The following is an 18,953-nucleotide window of genomic DNA, read 5'->3' as shown; positions in this document are numbered from 1 at the left end:
ATATTTTAATATAAAGTTTATATTATATATACTTTATAAGATATATTTTATATTTTAAATATACTTTAAGGAAACATGGGTCTTGCAAATCTGCATTGCTCACTTCCTTATAAACTCATTTAAAAATCTAAATCATTCATGCTCTGCAAAAGAGCATATGATTACCTTGAGCGTCACACGGCCTTTTCCAGCTCCGTGCATTCTGTAGCCAGGGTGACTCCCTAGGACGGGGGCCCGGCCGATGGGGCCCAGAGTCAGGCCACTTTCCGTAGGTGTTTGTGAAACTCCCACGGGGACCACAGCGATGGGCTGGGGCCTGGAGTCTGCCCTGTTCTGTGAATAGTCTGTACGGGAAGCACAGGGAACCATGAGCCACACTCTAAAGCTATCATGTAGATACGAGTTTTCAGTAACTAGGAGAACGGTCCGCACTGGAAGTCAGAGACAGAACAGGTATCGCGCTGAGGTCCCCGGAGCCGAACAGCTGGGTGCTCTGGAGCGGGAGACCCGTTCTGCCCCTGGCCACCCGTGAGCCCCGTGCCCGCCCAGCAGGGCCGGGACCACGCCGCCGCACCTTCACGTGGACACGCAGGCCAAGTGACGCGGGGTCTGTCGTGGGCGACCCCACTCCACCGACACTTTTTAAATAGTCATGCTTGTTCAGCAAGCCGACTGACTACGCAGGAGGCAGCGAGTCCCGCCCGGGAAGCTGGGTGAGGCACGCCTGTCTTGTCCGCACCCCTCCCTCTGTCTCTGGGCCTCCAAGGACGCCTCTCGAGGGCGTCTGTCCACTGGGCGCACTTGATCTTGCTTCCCCTGGAGCACGCTGCTCCCTGGCTCTTGCTCCTGACCCTGAATTCTCACGGCTTTTGCAGCTAAGGTGACGGAGGGGCGCAGGGGCAGAGCTGGAGGCTGACCCTTCCGCCCCAGGCCTTGGAGCAGGCGAGGGCCGTCTTCTCGCGGTGGCAGACGAAGGGGGCGGTGCGGCACGTGGGACTCACAGTGGAATGTGACCGGCTCCCTAGGGCTGCGTCTGGGGGCCAGGGAGAGGGAAGAAGGGGGAGGCCGCAGGAGGACGCTGCCAGGCGGGGCGTCCGGTGGCAGGTGGGGCTGAGAACGGGCCGCCCTCGTCGTTGCCCTGGAGACGCATTGCGGACCGCTGGCCCAGACCCGTCCCGTCTTTAAGACTCTGGGGTGTGATTGCTCGTTCTCCCTAAGCCGCTTCAGAAGTCACCACCACATCCCATTACACCAGGCGGGAGGCCGGCCACAGCAGCTCCTAGACTCCTGGGTCTCCCACGCCTTCCCTTCCTCCCCCCCCCACAAAATGCGGATCTCCGCTCCGACTCGCCTCCCCTCACGCCTACGCCCTGCCCTCCCTCCCCGTCGGCCCCGGACACTCTGTCCAAGGGTAGCGTCCAGGTGGGGATGCAGCGCAAGAAGGCCCTGCCCTCGCCTTCAGCCCCAAGCCTAACCGACCGCCACCGCCTCCCTCTGCCGCTTCTACCCGCGAGCCCCTGTCTTTGGAGCAGGCTGCCGGCTGCCGGCGCCCCGGCGAGTCTCAGCACTCTGGCCGGGCTCTCCTGCCGGACGGACGCGGACCCGGAGGCTCGGGGTGGGCTGGGGTGGGGGCGGGGCGCCCACGGAGAAGCATGTCTGTCCCGTGCTTGTCAGGGGTGAGCAGGGCGCCCACGGGCGAGCGCTAAACGTCTGTCTCTCTCTCCCTACACAGGGCCTGGAGCCGTCATTGATGGTGTAAACTCGGCGTCCAGAGCGCTGGCCGGCCTCTGGCTGTCAGGGACCCTCTTTGCCCACTTCTTCATCAAGTTTTGATGAGAAACCATAGGTCTTCTGAGCAATGCCTGCTTCTCCACATCACAGACTTTACCTGCACTGCGGAGGGCAAACCAGTCTGGGCTTCTTTTTCGTTTCTTTTTTGTCTTCTCCTTCTTCTCGATTTTTCACTTTTATTCGTTGTTTTGTTTGTTTGATTTTTCTTTCCCAGTTTGAACGAGCGGGGCTGGGGGGAGGGGCGAGCAGGGTTCTACCACGTGCAGGATGGTCATTCGTGGGCGTGGCCAGAAGTAGAGTCCGTTCCTGCCAGCGCGGCCCCTCCCCTTTCCTCTGCTCCCCCCCCCCACCGCCTCCACCCCCCCCCACACCAAATCATAAGCTCCATTTGCGCAAAAAATGTGCCTCATGATAAACACCCTGAAGACACGACTTGGCTTGTAACGTAGTGCACAGCGAGAGCTCTGTCCAGGCGTCCTGCGATCTGTGTCTCTTGAGCTTTGGACCATTCTCCTGACTCTAATGTACATATCGCTGCCTCCACGTGTATTATTACCTAATTACACGAGGGTTCACGGCCTTTCTTTCTGGGAAGTTCTCTCTCTACCTAAACCATCTCTTCTAGCCATTCTGCCCTGTTTGCTCTCCACTGGGGATTCGAGGTTTGGGGGTATGCGCACAACCCAAAACCAAAAGTTCAGAGTTGCGTGACCAAAAAAGGGGGAGGTGTTCTGAGAACAGTCCTTCTCTTTAAAAAATGCCGTCCGTGTCATGAAAAATGGTCCACACGTGGCTGATTATTTACATTATATCAAGCTCTCCGTCAAAGTCATCATACAGTTACCCATCTATTCACCTGTCCGATTCATCGCCCCATCCAGTTATCCACCTGCCCGGCCCCCTCTCTAGCAATGTATTTACTGTATTTATCAGTCCATCAGTGTCATTTCCTAGCATTTCTTTCTGTTTATTTCCCCACGACTCACCACCTGTCCATCACCATATCAGTCTCTAATCATTTTGTGTCTGTCCCCCCGTGTTCATTTCTCCCCCACCCCCAGCAGACACTGGCATCTCCAGAATTACCTGTCAGCTTCGCGTGTGAAAGCCAGTGAGCTCATGGGTTAACGACACAGACAAGCACTACGTAAGGGGCTCTCTGGAACGCGGTACCCCGTCTGCCCGGAGTCGATGCTGGTAACAGACGGACCAAAGGAGCAATCTCATGAGCAGTCACTCACGGTTCCCGGAAGAGACGGTGTTTCCAGAAGCGTCTTCCTGGGAAGCAGCCCAGCCTTGGGGAAGCCTGGATTGCTAGCGTGCTTTTTTTCTTTGTCACTGGAAGGACTGAGGTGCCCGTCTTCACGCTTCTCAGCCCTTCGAGAAAGCCCACGTCAGGAACCTAGGGACCGTCCTTAGCGGCAAGACAGGAAGAGAAGGACACACGTCTGCGTCTGCAGAAAGAGGTGCGCGGTCCGTCCGAGCGGGGCGACTTCAACTCCCGTCTCCTCTGGTCCAGCTTTGGTTTAATCTGTTTGAAAACTATCCAGTGAAAAGCTGATGGAAGCCAATTACATGGCGGGTGTGTTGTTAACATGGTATTTGCTTCAGGAAGCTCTTCTGAGCTGAGGGCACTTGAGCAACTGACTTAATTTCTGGGCACTTGATTATGCCACACGGCAAGCAGGAGGGGACAGTGCAAGGGACACAGGCTGTTTCTCCGGTGGCTTGGAGGGCGAAGCCCTCAGCTCGCCACGTTCAGGGCGGCTCCAGCACACAGAGAAGAGCTGACCTGTTCTTTCTGCACCTTCTCCCGGGACGAGAAGGGCTCAGCCAGCCAGGGTGCCTGTGATGCGAAGAAATGGCCTTGGAAACCACGCAGGGCTGCGCCCTTTTCCGGTGCCGCAGCGGGTGAGCTGCGAGGGGCGAGAACCACGGGCGCACAGCCCGGAGGACCGGGAAACTTCCAGCCCGCAGGGTCCCGCGCCCTCAGTGCTTGACTGGGCTTCCTCCTCTGCGTGGCCCCTTTGTTTCTGTGCAGGATGCCACGTGAACACGACCTCGGAGTGGGAAACACACACACGTGCACGTGCACACGTGGCATACAAAGAGCGAGGCACTTTGGTAAGAGTTAGAGCTGGTGTAAGTGAAATTAATATTACATTTGCTTGCTGAAAACAGACACCCACATTTCCGAGGGAGCTGCCAGGAGACAGATTTGGGGACCAGAAATGATATGCCGAAAGCAGCGTGTGGATTCCACGTTCCAGGGACAGTCTCGAGCCAGCACAGAGTCAGAATGCATGGTCAGAGGTCAGTGCCTCAGCTCTGTCACTGTGGGCACTGGATGAGAATTAAATGTGTCACCTGAAGTTCCTCCTGGTAATACAGGTGTTAGCTTGGGGTAAAATAGTGCGGAGGCCAGGCGGCGTGGACGGTTTTGGAGAACAGTGTGCTTGCAACGGACAAGCTGGGTGTGTCCTTCACTCCAAGGCTTGATCTAAAGGTGTCCGTCCTCCTTCGGCTGGAAGATCCCAGAACCTACTGAGCACAAGGAGACTGGGTCTCAGCGTCGCTGAGGACACCGTGCTGCCCTCTCCCACTGAACACCAGGAAGGACGTCTTTAGTTACATGTTCCAGCAACGTTTCAGAGGGAAAAAGTCCTACCGTCCATCCTCCCCTGTCTGGGAAGAAGAAAACCAAGTAAGACCCAAGGGGCACCGGGAGAGGAACGCCTTCTCCACGGCGGACGTCCTCCAGCATGCATGCTGTGTGGGCTACCTTGGTGGGGACGGCTCCCCAGGACAGTAGCCTTTTGAAGCACATAGAACAGCCAACGCTCATTCAAGACGGTCTTGATTCTCACACTCTTTCCACTTTATGTACGGAGAGCAGGTGCATCAGTCCTGCTGGAGACTGTCTTAAAGGTGCCAGGGGTGGAGGTGGCAGTTAGGGTGAAGGAGGGCAAAGCACTGGGTCCCTGGAAACCTGCAGCTCGGCACAGGTTTGCACACGGGGAGGAAACCAAACAAGGCTTCTCAGGGGATTGAGTGGGAGAATTCAGCAATGCAGGTGCTCCGAGAGCCCCCCTCCTCCAGGACCAAGCTCACACGTGTGTCCACCAAAGTCATGCCCATGAACGTGCGAGTGTCCGGCTCCAGCCAAGCTTGGTCTCAGTGGTTTACTGTCAAGTGCCTGATACAGTCTCCTGCAAGTCTAAGCAAGTGCGTTTCGTCTTCCTCGTTCCTGTTTTAGCCGGGGGAGGGAGGCCTTGCAGGCGAGCGGCGGCCAGCCCGTGCACCTTTGCGCAGGGAGGATTGTGTGCGGCGGTTCTGATGCGGCTGTGCTCAACGGAACAGAAGTCAAGAGGAGACTTTGAATCAGAAGTATGCCTGGGGCTCTTGGCCCCGAAACCCACACGCATACCAGACAATGCATTTCAGGGGCTGGACAATTAGTTCTCACAACCTGGGTGGAAGCGTGCCCTGGGATTCTGGGAACTCCACCACCGAGGGTGAGTTCAAGGGCCTGTGTCTGCACCAGTCCAGTCAGCTTGCTCCCAACGTGGAGGGGTTAGCCAGCTCGACGTATGCCGGGAAAACCCACGTGAACAGAGGAGAGAACTTACAGTGGGAGCCGGTCTCAGAGAGAGCCCTCGGCGGCACTGCGTCGGGAGGGGCTGTAACATGGCGGGGGCCGCCTGTGCCGACGGAGACGCTTCCTCGTCCGTGACTGTGTGTGGTGTCGCCAGCATCAGTAGGAGGGGAGGAAGGCCCAGGGCCAGGCGGGGTATGAGGGCGACGTCGACTTTCCCAGTTTGACCCTGAGTCCCCACCGGAGAAAACCCGGCTTTGCAGTACCTGGAACCAGCTCACCCCCGCCCTCCAGAAAGCCCAACATTAAAAACAAACAAACCAAAAACTCCAAAACAAAATGTAATCTCTTTGGCATTAGGGGAAGTAGAGGAAGCAGGATAAAATGTTTCTTGCTGGCAAAGTTCATTTTTCCTCTTTTTTCCCCCAAACGAGAATCAGCTTTTTTTGGTCTCGTGTGAACCCGACTCCTAGAAACTTCAGTCCGGCTGCCTCCCCTCCGAGTACCCAGAGCTTCCCTGTCCTTTTATTCTAAGACAAGGAAGTTTGAGCAGTTGCAGCAGAACGTCAGGTGTGTCGCTGGGAGGGCAACGTTTGCAAAAGATGCTGTGTGATGAGCACTGATGATCACTGAGAGCAAACAAATAAAAGCGCCAGGCTCGTTTCCCTCGCTTCTTAGGAGAAGACAAGTAATGAGAGGAGGAAGCAGCAGACCTGCGATGAAAAGACGTGGAGAAAAGATAGAGCTGGACCAGAGCAATTCAGCCTTCAGGTGCAAGATACAGCCCGAAGGAATGTGGAGTGGACTTATTAGACGCGATTGTCTTCATCCTGGAAGTGGTCCGCGAAGCCTCATTTCCCGTAGTTTAGAAGAGATTCCGTTTTGTTTCTTCCCACGGTGCCCTTTTAAAGGCACCGCGTTATTTCAGTTGCTCCACCACAGTGAGTGGGGAAAGAAAGGCGGTGAACCCTCTGCTATCTTTTCGGGCCTGCATTCTACGCTATCGGCAGATTTATAATGGTATCCATAATAGCAATGATGTGTAATCACGCCTGCCCTTGTGTTAGTTAAAGGGAGCGTTTTTAATCATTGGAAAACTTGTGTGACGTGTACAGTGCAGTTGTGAGGAATGTGTGGGTGTACGAAGATGTGTCTGTCAAGTCCAGAGTCCTCTAGATTAAAAAAATTTTTTTGACTTATCAATGGTGCCGTTACAGCTGTGTCAGACAGGTGCGCTCACTCCCAGTTATCCTTAAAGCAAATCTATGTTCAAATGCTTTAAAATTTTATCACATGATACAAGAGTATAACTTTGTCAGCCTTCTAGAGTTTTTTCCTTCTATTTTCTTTCTTACATTTTCCTTCAAAAATCAACGGAGACTTGATTTCTGTCAATAATTGTATTAAGGGTGAATATACTACCTGAATTTTGTGCATGTTACATTGTAGTTGTAACCTTTTCTAATTCAGGATGGATACGAGATGGTTGTGATTGTGCAGTGTACCAATAAAGTTCAAAGAAATTTGTAACTTTTGGGGGGCTATTTATTAGGACATCTCACTGGGTTTCCAGGAATGGAGAAGGGCTAGGTAGGCTGTGTGCGTTTTCAGCTCTGGGGAGTCGATGCAATCAGAAAACTGGGTTCTCTCTCTCTCTCTCTCCCCCTACCGCTTTATGCACATATGCACCCACACACACACGTGCACCCACACGCGCACAGAATGCTAGGCAGTTTGGGCACTGTCATATTACACTTGTGTATCACAAATCTATGCCATTTACAAGTAATATAAAGTGCAGATGATATAAAATGCAGCTGCAGCCTCGAAGTCTAAATTATTTGTTGACCTAGGCTGAAGTGAAATCAGGAGAGAAGTTTCAGGAGAAGGATGACCAGGTACTGCTCAGTCTGGGCTTTCCTTGGCAGTTCCTGCGGCCTGACCCGGCTGAGTTAAGCACCACTTGGGCAAGAGTAAGCCAGAGAAAATACGGTGACTGTGCTCTCCGTTTGTTCTTTACAGTGTATGCCTTTGGATTAACTCTTCTCCGGCTTAGTTTACTGGCGTGCTCGTAGGGCAATGGAACCATTGGATCAGTTCTCCTCTGTCTTAGGTCCACTGTCAGACACACAGGGTAATAGGGCCGTTAGGTTAATCGCTCTCCGTCTTAGGTTTACTGTGGCACTCACAGGGCAACAGAACCACAGGCGTCACTGTTCTCTGTCTCAGCCTTCCTGTGAGCTCCTCGGGTAATAGCATGAGGAGGAGACTGGGGAGCCGGCTCCGTTCCTCTGATTGCCTTTCCCAGGACACCTTTCTCGTTCAGTAAAGCTCCATCTCCTCCACCTTCGTCGCACATTCGTATGCTCGCTGGAGGAACGGGTATTGACCACTTTCGTGGAACCCAGCTTCTCACCAACCGTGTGTGCGTCGGCTGCTATTGAATAGACGTGTGGCCTGGGACCGGACTGGCCCTGCTAGTCTTTGTTTCCTCAGCGCTACCACTGGTGAATTTACACCCCTCAGTGTGTTCTGTCAAAACTCTGGGCAATTTTTGTTTCTTTTTCAACCACTGGGTTCCTCAAGACTGCCCCGAATAAAGCTTAGGTCCGTGACTGTTACGATTTGGGGACGCAGCGGGAAGTGGGTCAAGATTCTCCATTTGACTGAACCGCTTCCCTGGCCAAGACCCGGAGCTCGAGTGATGAGGCTCGTTTCGAACGGCTTCCTGGGTAGACGAGGGCTAATCTCTGGTCTTTCGTGACTCTGTTTCCCCCACAGGGGATGGAGCACAGATAACTGGATAGACTAGATCGTGTTCTTTGTAAATTAAAATACCATGGACGCGGTAGGAACCAGTGATTGAGAGTTTCCAATTTCCTCACACTCATTGTAAAATCATGACTTGTCGAGGAAACGGATTTCCAGTCTCACATCTTAATGCCGCTGGTACTCCCTGCTACCCTCCCCTTTTCCCTTCTTCCGTTTAATCATCCTCTCCGCATCCCCGCCTGACCCTGTCCCGCTCCTGTTCACACCGCAGCACTCGCCCATCCATCTGCTCGCCCGCTGGCACGGGCGTTTATCGGTCTTCCGCGTCGTCTGGCCTCTCAGCTCCATCAATCATCAATGTACCAATTTATTTCTCCATCAGCTCACCACTCACCTATTCATCCACGTATTATTTCCCCATTTATCCACCCCTCATTCCATCTATTCACTCATGCACCTCCCTCATATGACTATTCCCCACCTATTTATTTAAACCATCTATCCATTCTTCACCTGTCAACCCATCCAGCAAGCATCCGCCAACCAGCCTTTGTCAGACTCCTTATTTACCAAACCACTTCAGGGTAATGAAAATCTTTGCTGTTATCTTTCCATTCTTCAGGGGAGGCTTATCTAGTTATTCTTAAGCATGGCAGCTAAATGACTGGGTGCATTTTCATTATCTTTGCCCAAAATGCACCCCATTAAAACATACACATATAGAAGTGCTTTTGGAAACCTGTTAGGGACCTACTCCTTCCTACCAGGATGTACTGCTGTAGGCAGAGGACGGAGAATTGGGGGTGTGGTGGAAATGCCCAGAGAAGGTGCTGATGTTCAACTTTCTGACACTAGGAAGGCAGCCATGCAATGAGCACAAGTGACTGAGGAAACAGGCAGGAGGGACCTCAACCGGCAACCGTTCCTTCCTTTCTGTTTGATATTCTGTTGAATAAATTACTTATTTTGATGACGACTAGGGAATGAGACTAACTGGAACCAAATCCTATGATCAGTTTTAAAAACCAACACCCTCAAGCTATAAAGGATGCCACCTTCCGTTAGTGCTGTCTTCCGTTCATTAGGAAATCTTTTTTTTCCTTGCCATGTTTTCCCATCTATTCCTTTATTCATTCACTCATGCATTGAGTTTAGAGAGGAACTCTCATAAGGATCTCATATCTAAGATGGGAAACAACTGTATAAAAAGAAAAAAAAATACAGTATTCTCTTGCAACTCTTAGGATAGAGATGTAAGAAACTGGCTGCAGAGAGAGCAAATATTGGGAGCTAATTAAGCAGCTTCTTCCCCTGCCCCTGCTCGAGGGCGAAAGGCTGGGGTGTAGACAGCTAATTTAGGTGGCAGACATAGTGAAAAGATAGATCACTACACAAATAACTGAGGCACCAGGGCCACGGCACATTCCACGTTCAATTATTAACCGGTAGGGTGAGTAAATATTGTTGGAGGAATGAGCACCATGAAAGAGTTAAAACTGGAAATGTCCAAAGGGCCGCCTTCTGCACTCGGTGATACCAGCTGACCCAGACAGGCCTCCTGGAGGGACCGCATGCCATCTAGGACGTCAAATCCGGTCAGACCAGGAAGTTTTTTGGGGAGATCACTGAGCATCTCTCATTGGCTCTCAAAGCTCCGTAAGCCTTTCTGATGAGGGAAGAGGAGGCAGTGACTGGGACCAGGGGCGGAGATGAGACTGGAAGGCTGAGCAGCAGAACTGAAGCGTGGGCCTGCTGAACGGTGTCCTCTAAATTGAATTTCTCCAGTTAAGACTTGCTTAAAACTCTGGAGTTTAAGATGAAATACATGGCTTATTTGCATTTAAGTGTTTATTTTAAACACCTTTTATTTCAAAATATGAATGTTTCAGGTTTTTATCTCTCCATTATTTGCTATGTCCTATAAGACATACTTCCTTCTACTTAAAGTTCTCAAACTAACCATTCTGTCTTCAGAGACATAGTACGACAGCCTCTCTGAACTTCAGTCTCAGCTTCATTAGCACAGCGGTAATAACGCGCCAGAGAGAACTGACCATGAGAATTACTAGGCGTGAACAGGTAAAGATGTGTGACGTACTGCCTGGCACATGTTAGTTGCAAAATAAACATTAGTTGGCTTTTTCCTTCTTCCCTCAGCATCCCCTCAAAGTCCTCACTTACATGAAATTCTATAAGATAAAATCTCAACTGTGTTTGCCTCCTTCAAAAAATTTTAAAAAATATATATTTCATATGTTATGTCTTTATTGATGTTTAAAAAGAAGAAATACATCTTTGTGTATTGGGTTATGCAAGGACACAAGGTTGGAAAGTGGGAAGATTTTTGGTAGAACTCCGCAGGAATGCTGGAAAAACAGAGAAGAACTTACTTTTCCACTTACTAATGAAGTATCGATGGCTAATACATGACAAGTTCTTGGGATTACAAACATGAGCGGCAGAGCGACTGTCCGGGAAAACCCCAGTCTGGTGGAGGATTTAAAATGACAGCACAACATGGGAGATGCTGTCCACGGGCTGGAGGGGCCCGGGTGGGGGGCACAGAGCCAAGCAGCAGGGCTCAGGATGCTCTTCCAGAAGATGCGATGCCTGAGCAAGACTCACCTTGAAGGAGCGGAAGAAACCAGCCAGGAAAAGGCAGGCGAACAACTAAACCATGGCAGGTGCTCGCCCCTGAGGAACCCAGACAGGCGTGAGAAGCACCTCGAGGTCAAGAACGTCTGAGTGCGGATGATCCCGAGAGAGGCGAGGTGAGGGCGGGGGGCGGGGGCCAAGGCTTGACATCTTCACAGCGGCGCTGAGATGTGGGACTCGTCCTGAAGGAGACGGGGAGGCACAGGAGGATGTGATCAAAGCGTGGCTGGATCGTATTTGCAATTTAGAAAGATGACCACGGCAGGAGGGTGGGCTAATGGGTACTGGTCAAGCTGGCGAGAGAGAAGCAAGTTAGGGGTAATTTCAACAATTCGGGTGAGAAATGATAAGGATTAACAAGAAGCAAGCAAGTCGGGGTGAGTTTTAGGGGGTAATCAAATGAGAAGGACTAGAAAGAAGCCTAGGGTAACGGAGGATGTGAAATATGAGGAATATTCCAGGTTTTTGAGTTCGTTCACCAACTGGGGAGAAGACGAGATGATTCCACGGTTCTGAAAGCCCTGGCGGACGATGAGGTCCCATCCAGTTTTTGATTTACTCATTTGCAAACATCCTGAGAACGTCCAGGCGGAGCGGCTTTAAGCACCGTCAGCACTTTCCTGAGTCATCTAATTGCATCACGTCATCTGCAGGGGGCGCCTGATTTCCTTCCTCTGCCGCCCATTCAATTGCAGGGGACGTCGAGCTCCTTGGATCATCTGCGGTTCATCTCTCACCCTCCATTTCCTCTGAGTCTTGATTTTGTTACGCAAAGTTATTGCCTCTGGCGCTTGTTGTGATGGAAGGGTAGGGAGTGGTCCTCGACTAGGCAGTCAGGAAGGGACATGTGATTCAAGTGGGACGGGACTGGCACCGCTGCCCCACCGCCCAGGAGGGATTGGACAGTCTCAGCTCTGATGCTGAGGAATCGCCGGGCACTGAGAGTTCATCTGCTCCATGAGGGAGAGAAGGCAAGTCCTCTTTGCCTTTTCACCGTATTGTTTGATGCTCACTTGCTTGTGAACTAATTTCAGGAAGGTTCGTAAGCTTCCAGCTCTCATCAGAGAGCTACTTCCGACTAAGAGGCGTTCACTCCGCTTGAACGACCAGGACTACAGCTGCACGTCTGGCTCTGTTCATTTTCCCCGAATGATCCCAGAGAGGCCCTTCCAGAGCTAGGGAGGGCTGAATCTCCGCAGGAAGTGAGCCGATGGTGTCCGGCTGAGTCTCACGGGTGGCCATCAGTACGTGTCCACACTCAGCCGCAGTGAGCCTGGGGGTGTGATGCGCTGAGGGGAGGCGGCCGGATCTGCAAGCTGGGAGAACTGAGTTGTGCCGCTTACAGTTGTGCCCGTGAGTTTACAGCAAAGTCCCCCACAGCCACGGCCTCCTAGTCTACAAGGTTGTATCGACGACTGTGGGGCCGGGCAGGTGTGGTGGGAAGGACAGGCAAGCGCCAGGGGATGCCCGGCACAGGGAGGTGGCCACGCAGCGAGGGCAGTTCCGTCTCCCTCTGCTCTGTCTGTGCCCTTTTCCAAACCACCCCCACGCCTACCCCACCGGATGGCCTAGAGGACGCAGCGTGAGGAACGGCTCTGCTTAAACGCCGTGTTCTCACACTTGTCGTCAGGGTCACGGGGAACGAAGCACGTTCCCGGCCCCTCAGTGTTGTCACACCCACCTCCTTCTCCCCTTTCCCGAGGCCTCCGCGTGGTCACTGGCCTGGAAGCAAGCCACCTGCAGAAGCAGGGAGGGTGCCCTGAGCCCCGGCGCCTGGACCCCGCGGGGCGGGGGGCTTTCTGGGCTGGCTGGCCCTGAGGAAGGATGTGGGCTGGCGCCCACGGAGCCTGCTTCCTTTCTCACTCTTGGCGTGGCTCCAGTTACGAGACCAAACCACTCCAGTTTCTGTCTCTTCGTGGGTGAAGGTCTCAGGGGAGCCAGCTGATGTGGCGGCAGAGCAGCTCGGGCGGCAAAGGGACGCGTCGGAGGCCCTCGGACCAAAGGCCCGGGTCTGCTCTCGGTGAGGGTGTCTCCGTCTCCGTGCCACGCAGGCTGCCCAGATGTCCCCGTCTGTGATCCTCCCATTTTGCGTCTTCCTCCCTGTGCGATGATGCTTGCTCCGGTGCCCAGTCAGTTTGCCAGCCAGACGTGTCCTCTGTGATGTCACTTCCTTGTGGAGCTGCTGGCAGAGGTCTGCGTGGTCGCTGCTCCGCTCTTGGTGGCCCTGATCTCTGGGCCGTGGGCAGCCTCGGCGGTTTCCTCCACCTGCCCCTCTCCTTCTCCTGAATTCCCACCTCGAGAAACTTGAAATGGCTGAGGAGGGGAGTCAGACAAGACATGGAGGGGGCCGGGGCGATGAATAGTCCTGTCGCGTGCATGTGCGTTTTGTCTGAGCGCAGGGACGTCCGCAGGGACGCTCGAGCAAGCCTACCCCTTGCACAAGAGCGTTACGATAGCTGTGACGCGTGTGCAGGGGTGGACGCGGGCAGGGCTCAGGCGGAGAGTAAGGGCCAAACGCTGCTGACTTCGGTGTTTACGGAAACCACAGTGGAGTTCAGAGCTTCCACATACACTAAAAAATTCACGTCATATTCACACAACCTAAACGTGATGGAGGTTGGTGGGGCTGGAATCCACCTCCATCGTGGCCACACGGATGCGACATTGTGTGCTCATCCAGCTCAGCCCCGAGGCCCCCCTTTCCCCGGGGCTCTATTTACCCAACACGAGAGCAGGTCACGAAGCCTGTGCAAGTCTGCCTTCTTCGTGAGCTTCCAGAAGGGAAGGTGGAGTTTGCATCTCTTGAACAAAAATGGCACCAAGTCCCCAGACACTTTCCTGGCCCCAAGGGTCAGGTCTAGAGGATGTGCCCTCTAGGCTGACCCTGTCCCCTTTGCTGTTGATGAACAAGCCCCCGGTAGTGTTGGCTTATTTGTGTCTGACCCTAAACCAGGCACAAGTCTGAGAGCCTCGGAGAAGCCACACACAGCAGGGGACCCATCGAGCCTACAGAAAACCCACAAGAGGAAAGAGCTGAATTCCAGGCTCCCAGGACACAGCAGAGAAGCACACGGATAGGACCAAGTGGCTTCTCTTTGTTCTCTGGTTTGGATGAAACAAGACACATCACCAGAGGTCACAGCCCAGGAAGACAGGTTACGGCTGATGAGACATGGACTCTATTCAGCCAAACCCAACTCCACTCGGGGCTGGGAACCATCGCCTTCAAATGCAAATAAGTGTCCGCGTGAGCATTTCTCTTCCCCGTCTCCTCATCTCAACCCTCTGTCTTCCTCTACCGCCCCCAGCCAAGGACAGCGGGCCGTCTCTGCGCTCCCTGTATCTCGGACACCGACAGCAGGGCCTGGCATGTGCTAAAGCTCGGTGACCGTGGAGTCAGTGCATCTGGGCCTCCTGAGCTGAGGAACAGCACGGTCAGAGCAGCCCGCAGAGCGGGGCCGTGGGAGACTCCCCGGACGGGGCGGAAGGGAGGCGGTCGTCACCCGCAGGCCGGGGAGAGCCGGGGCGGCGGGGCCCGCGGCTGTGGGCTGCGTGGGCGCGGGGGGGCCTGGGTTGGAGAGGGTCGTACAGAGACGAAAGGTAATGAATGCGGTGCTGAGCGGGGACGACCCGCGGGATCTGCCTGCTCACTTCCGTCTGAAAGGAAGCGGGTCTGGACCAAACAGCTGGCCTCTGCTCATTTTCTTTCTTTTCCCCCTTGTTTCAGTTGTTTGCTTGCTTGCTTCTCTTCAGGGGCAAGGCTACCCTTGCGTTTATATTCGTGTCCGTTTTCTGAGACGCTTGGGTTTCACCGTTCACAGTTTTCAGACACAGCACCTCAACCCAGAGGCCGGGAGCGTGCCCTGGGTCTCCCAGCTGGTCAGCAGCCGGGCGGGACACAGGGATCCAGGCCCCCTTCCCTCTGCTGCCCCGCTCCGCCCTCCCTCCAGCACCACAGCGTCTCGCCCCCCCCCTGCCCTGGGAGGCCGCACTTGGACTTCCTCGCCATACCTTTCCTCTCCGTCATGGGCAAACCCTGTGCCCCCCTCACTTCCACCCAGCCCACACTGCACCCTCAGGTCTCAACAGGGAGGCGTCAGCAGGAGGCAAACCTTAAACTGGCTGCACTTCCCGAGGGCCCTCAGGAACAGGACTGAGGACAGTGATGCGATGGGGGGGTCAGACCCAGGCCTCTGGGCCAGTGGGTCCCCCACATCTTGGCCCCCTTTCTAAGAGCCCGTCCTGGGTGTCAGCTTCTCATTAAGTCCAATGAAGACTCTACTGGCATTAAATGTGGTCCCTGCTGCCAGGGAGTGTGGCATAGAATTAGGAGGGTGCCCCCCCACACGCACACACACCCTCACACACACACACCACACACACCACACACACCACACACACACGCACGCGTACACACACGCGTGCACACACACACTTGTGACCAAAATGTTAAATGGCGATGCACAGACCTCAGAGGTCACGTCCCACTGGGGGAAGGTCTGGAGGGCGATTAAAGCCCAGAAATGACTTTAGATGCAGAAGCGCCCCCGCTCCTGCACCGGCTTTCGCACCCAGTCAGCCCAGGAACCATGACCTGTGAAGTGAAGCTGAGGCCAGACCCCCAGCTCCCCACCCAGGTCCCACCGGCAGCCCCGGGTCCACAGCTCCCCTCCTGCACGAGGGCCCCCCCGGGAGCCCACACTCTGGGGTGAGGGGGGCGCCACGTCAGTAAACAGCAGCGCCGCAATCAATTTGGCTTTTTCGATGAAGACAAAAGCGCAGAGGAAGCCATTAGAAGAGGCAATAAAGGCCCTTCCCGTGCAGTTAATAGAGAGCCTCCTGGATGGAACCAGCCCAGCTGTTGCTGTGAAAAATTTACTTCTGTTTTCAAGTTCAAATCGAGACTAAAACATTATCTTCGCAGGAATTGATTTTCCGTCTTCCAAACACATATGCCACCTTAATTGTGATTTGTGTGATAGTTCAGCTGCTGAAAGCTTTCGTTTGTCTCTACCTGGTTAAACAACTTTAAATAATAACAAGTCAATATATCTGTCTATTGACCAGGGTTCTCCTCCACCCCCAGAGCCCGCCGCGGAAGAGAAGAGCGGGCACCCCTCGCGCCCCGGGCCATGCCCACATCCGCTTCTCTGTGCTCGATTTTAGGGGCAGATAAAGTGTTCAGAAAACGGGGTGAACAGAGCTCGGCTGAGGCTGTCTGGCTGCCTGTCTTGTTTGCTCTGAGCTGCAATACATTCTTTCAAGGGGAAAACAGTCTGATTTTTATCAAATTCTTCAGCACTAAATGTCTTCATTCACTTTACAGAAACTCTGCTTTTGCGTGGAGCTTCAGAAAATAATATTAAAGATGGCAGCTTGGTCCGAAAGACTCACACAAACAAAAAGTCCATGGCTCTCCATGATGTTTCTTACGAGAGACTCTTGTTTCCTAGAAGCGCTTGGTGTTACTGTGAGGCGTGGGGCCAGGGCGAGGGGGCGTTTTATTCACATGAACATAAGCTAGAGCGTTTTGGAGAGTGAGACTGTGATGGTGGGGGGGTAAAATTTGGGGTTGTTTGTTCGTTTTTGACACACGAACCAAATCGTGTGTCAGCCCAAAGCAAGCCGAGCGTGGTGCAGACCAGGGTCTCGAGAGCTCATCCAGCCACTGCCCAGTCCTTGAAGACCTGCCCGTGAGGCAGAAGTTGGCCAGCCAGCAAGTGGCCGTCCCCTTGGCAAGGGTCAGCGGACCCTCCTCCATCCAGTGCGGCCCGCTCCCGCTGCGAACTTCCCCTCCGTGTCAGGGGTCAGTGATGCAGGCAAGGGTTTGGGTGTGTCTCCCCCAGGCGGCCCCCTCGTTTAACCAGAGGCGGGGAGAGGGTGCTGTCCGATCTGACCCCCCGTGTCTGTCCGTGGGACCAGCCCTGCCCCCCAGCCCCTTCCTCCAGCGTTGACCTTGCTTCTGTAGCACAAGCCAGTCGGGGTGCGTGTGGGGGGGGAAGAGATTGCATGTGTGTCTGGGTCCTGGGTAGACGCCGCCTGGCGTCAGCTCAGCATGGGGCGCAGCGGGGACCAGCGTGCATTCACGGAGGACACACATGCTTAGCCCTGGGATGGGAACCGGGGAGGCCGCTGCTGTCCTGGGTGAGTTCAGGATTGATTCAGATGTTACGGTTTTGTTCCAAGTTTTCACAAGCTCTATTTCAGGGCTCTGTCTTCCAATTGGTATAATCCTGATCCATTTAAAACACACTCCTCCCTGCCACGTCCTCCCTGTCTCCTCCCCTCCCCCCTCCCAGAAGGACCCGCAGACCCAGAGTGAACACTGACAGTAGCACTAATACCGCTCGAAACTGACAGGTCGCTTACAAACAGCGCAGAGAAGATGGGAAGCTGTCATTAGTGGCTAATTAAGAAAACACTTCTCTTGGGCTGTGTTCACCTGATAAAGAACATTTCTGGACTCTTCTGTGTTTGTTCTCCTTGTGTTTTCCTGCAGGGCATGAAATGTGTATTAATTGTCTGTGTATCTTTAGCCGTGAATCACTGACTGACTGATTGAACGAATGAATCTGTTTATTAACTTTTTTACCCCACAGCCCACCTCCCTGGATGTACGGACGGCCACCTTTAGTGCTGGTGTGGAAGTGGCCTCTGTGCCAGGACTTTCTAGACGCCGTCACGAGAGTGACGCTGTGGCCCCCAGGCTTGCGGTGCCCTGCGTCTCTCCCCGCCTTCTGTCTCCACATCCTTGTGAGAGTCCGTGTGTGTCTCATGGACAACGTTATAACAATAAAAGCTGCCCACTCCCACCTTCCAACATGCCATCAAATCAACTCTTGTCTTATATTTTTTGTTTTCTGTTTCTCTCCGGGCCTTGTCTCATATACAGGCAGTTTTACAGAGATGCGCGCAGAGCAGAGATGTAATCCCGCATTACGGTCACTAAGATGCAAGTGTGTGTCTTCCCCCAGTTACTAGGCAGCGGGCGGGGAGGACTGGGGGCAGCACACCACTCGGCACACAACAGCCGCTAAACAACTATGTGTTGATTGAATTAAAGGAACAGGAGAACTGCTCATCTCTGGGCAGGGGTGAATGTTCTTGCATGGGCTCAAAGGCTGCAGTGGGAGGAGCCTCAGTGACCAACCCCTCAGTAACCATCTCCTCCGTCCTCTAATCTCCATAAACTCTCTTCCCCCTTAAAGCACCCACATTCCTCCTGACTCCACACGGGGAGGGACAGAATGAGGGGCCACAGGAGGGGCCAGGGCCCAGGAGGGAGCAACCCACACCTGACCCCCAGGCCGACCCCAACACCATCCAGGGCTTGTTTTGCAGATGGAGAAACTGAAATCCAGAGAAAAACTTGCCCAATAAAACAAAGCGACACAAAGCCCCCGACACCCCCAGCCCACACGCTGACTCCCAGCCCTGGCCCTTCACCCGGAGGGAAGGAGGGGCTGAGGGACGGGCCGCCTTGCATGGACCCCAGGGCCCTTGAGACCCCAGGAGGAGCCCAGGGCCAGAGGCCCCGCTGCGGAAGGAGAGACATAAGAGCAAGCCCCTTGCGCTGGGCCGGGACATCTGCTCAGTTATTTGTTCTTCTGAACAAAGGGGCCGGTTCAAAATTTGGGCTTGGGGGAGTCGCCCTGCAGCACCTGCTCGTGGCGAAGGGCGCCCCAACGCCTGCGAGGGCTCCAGTTCTCCCTCTGGCCACCGGGGGGCACTCGCGGCACACCGGCTCCGCAGCCGCCGGGGGACTTACCGACACCCCCTCCCCGGAGGGAGCAGCGCTGCTGCCACTGAGCCCGCGCTGCACTGCAGGCTGCTGGCCGGGCGGCCCAAATGTCACCTGCTTCAGGACACAGGCCTCCGGGGGTCAGCCCCGCCCTCCCGGGCTAGCCCCGCCCTCCCCGGGTCAGCCCCGCCCTCCCCGGGTCAGCCCCGCCTATCGCTCCCTCCAAATCCCACGTGGACCCAGCGCGCAGGTCAGCTGGCCCCTTTCCTCTACCTGTACCTGGAACAGGCTGCGTTCTGAAGACTCCGTAGGTCTTCCTCCTTGCCCTCCCTCTGTGCAAAGCCACGCTGGTGCCGCTGGAGCCCTGGGTGCACGGAGGGCCTCCGGGGACCCGGGGGC

The 18,953-nt window shown here is 54.3% G+C and overlaps 1 protein-coding gene across 2 annotated transcripts in view; it reads left to right on the top strand.

Annotated features, from left to right (window-relative positions):
* The window catches only part of OPCML (opioid binding protein/cell adhesion molecule like), an 864,383-nt gene extending 846,777 nt beyond the window's left edge, over positions 1-17,606 (top strand). The window contains exon 8 of one of the 2 annotated variants that reach the window (XM_074356895.1): positions 17,413-17,606. In XM_074356895.1, the coding sequence (XP_074212996.1) occupies positions 17,413-17,447 (35 nt within the window). In that variant the 3' untranslated portion in view covers positions 17,448-17,606. Of the gene's footprint in view, positions 1-1,732; positions 7,073-17,412 lie in introns of those variants that run through there. The other variant, XM_074356894.1, reaches the window with a different exon arrangement.
* Positions 17,607-18,953: the final 1,347 nt, after the last annotated feature.

Source organism: Camelus bactrianus, chromosome 33 (genome assembly GCF_048773025.1).
Source record: "Camelus bactrianus isolate YW-2024 breed Bactrian camel chromosome 33, ASM4877302v1, whole genome shotgun sequence".
Classification (NCBI taxonomy): Eukaryota; Metazoa; Chordata; class Mammalia; order Artiodactyla; family Camelidae; genus Camelus; species Camelus bactrianus.
The sequence above is the reverse complement of the archived record's forward strand: the minus strand, read 5'-3'. Positions and strand labels throughout refer to the sequence as shown.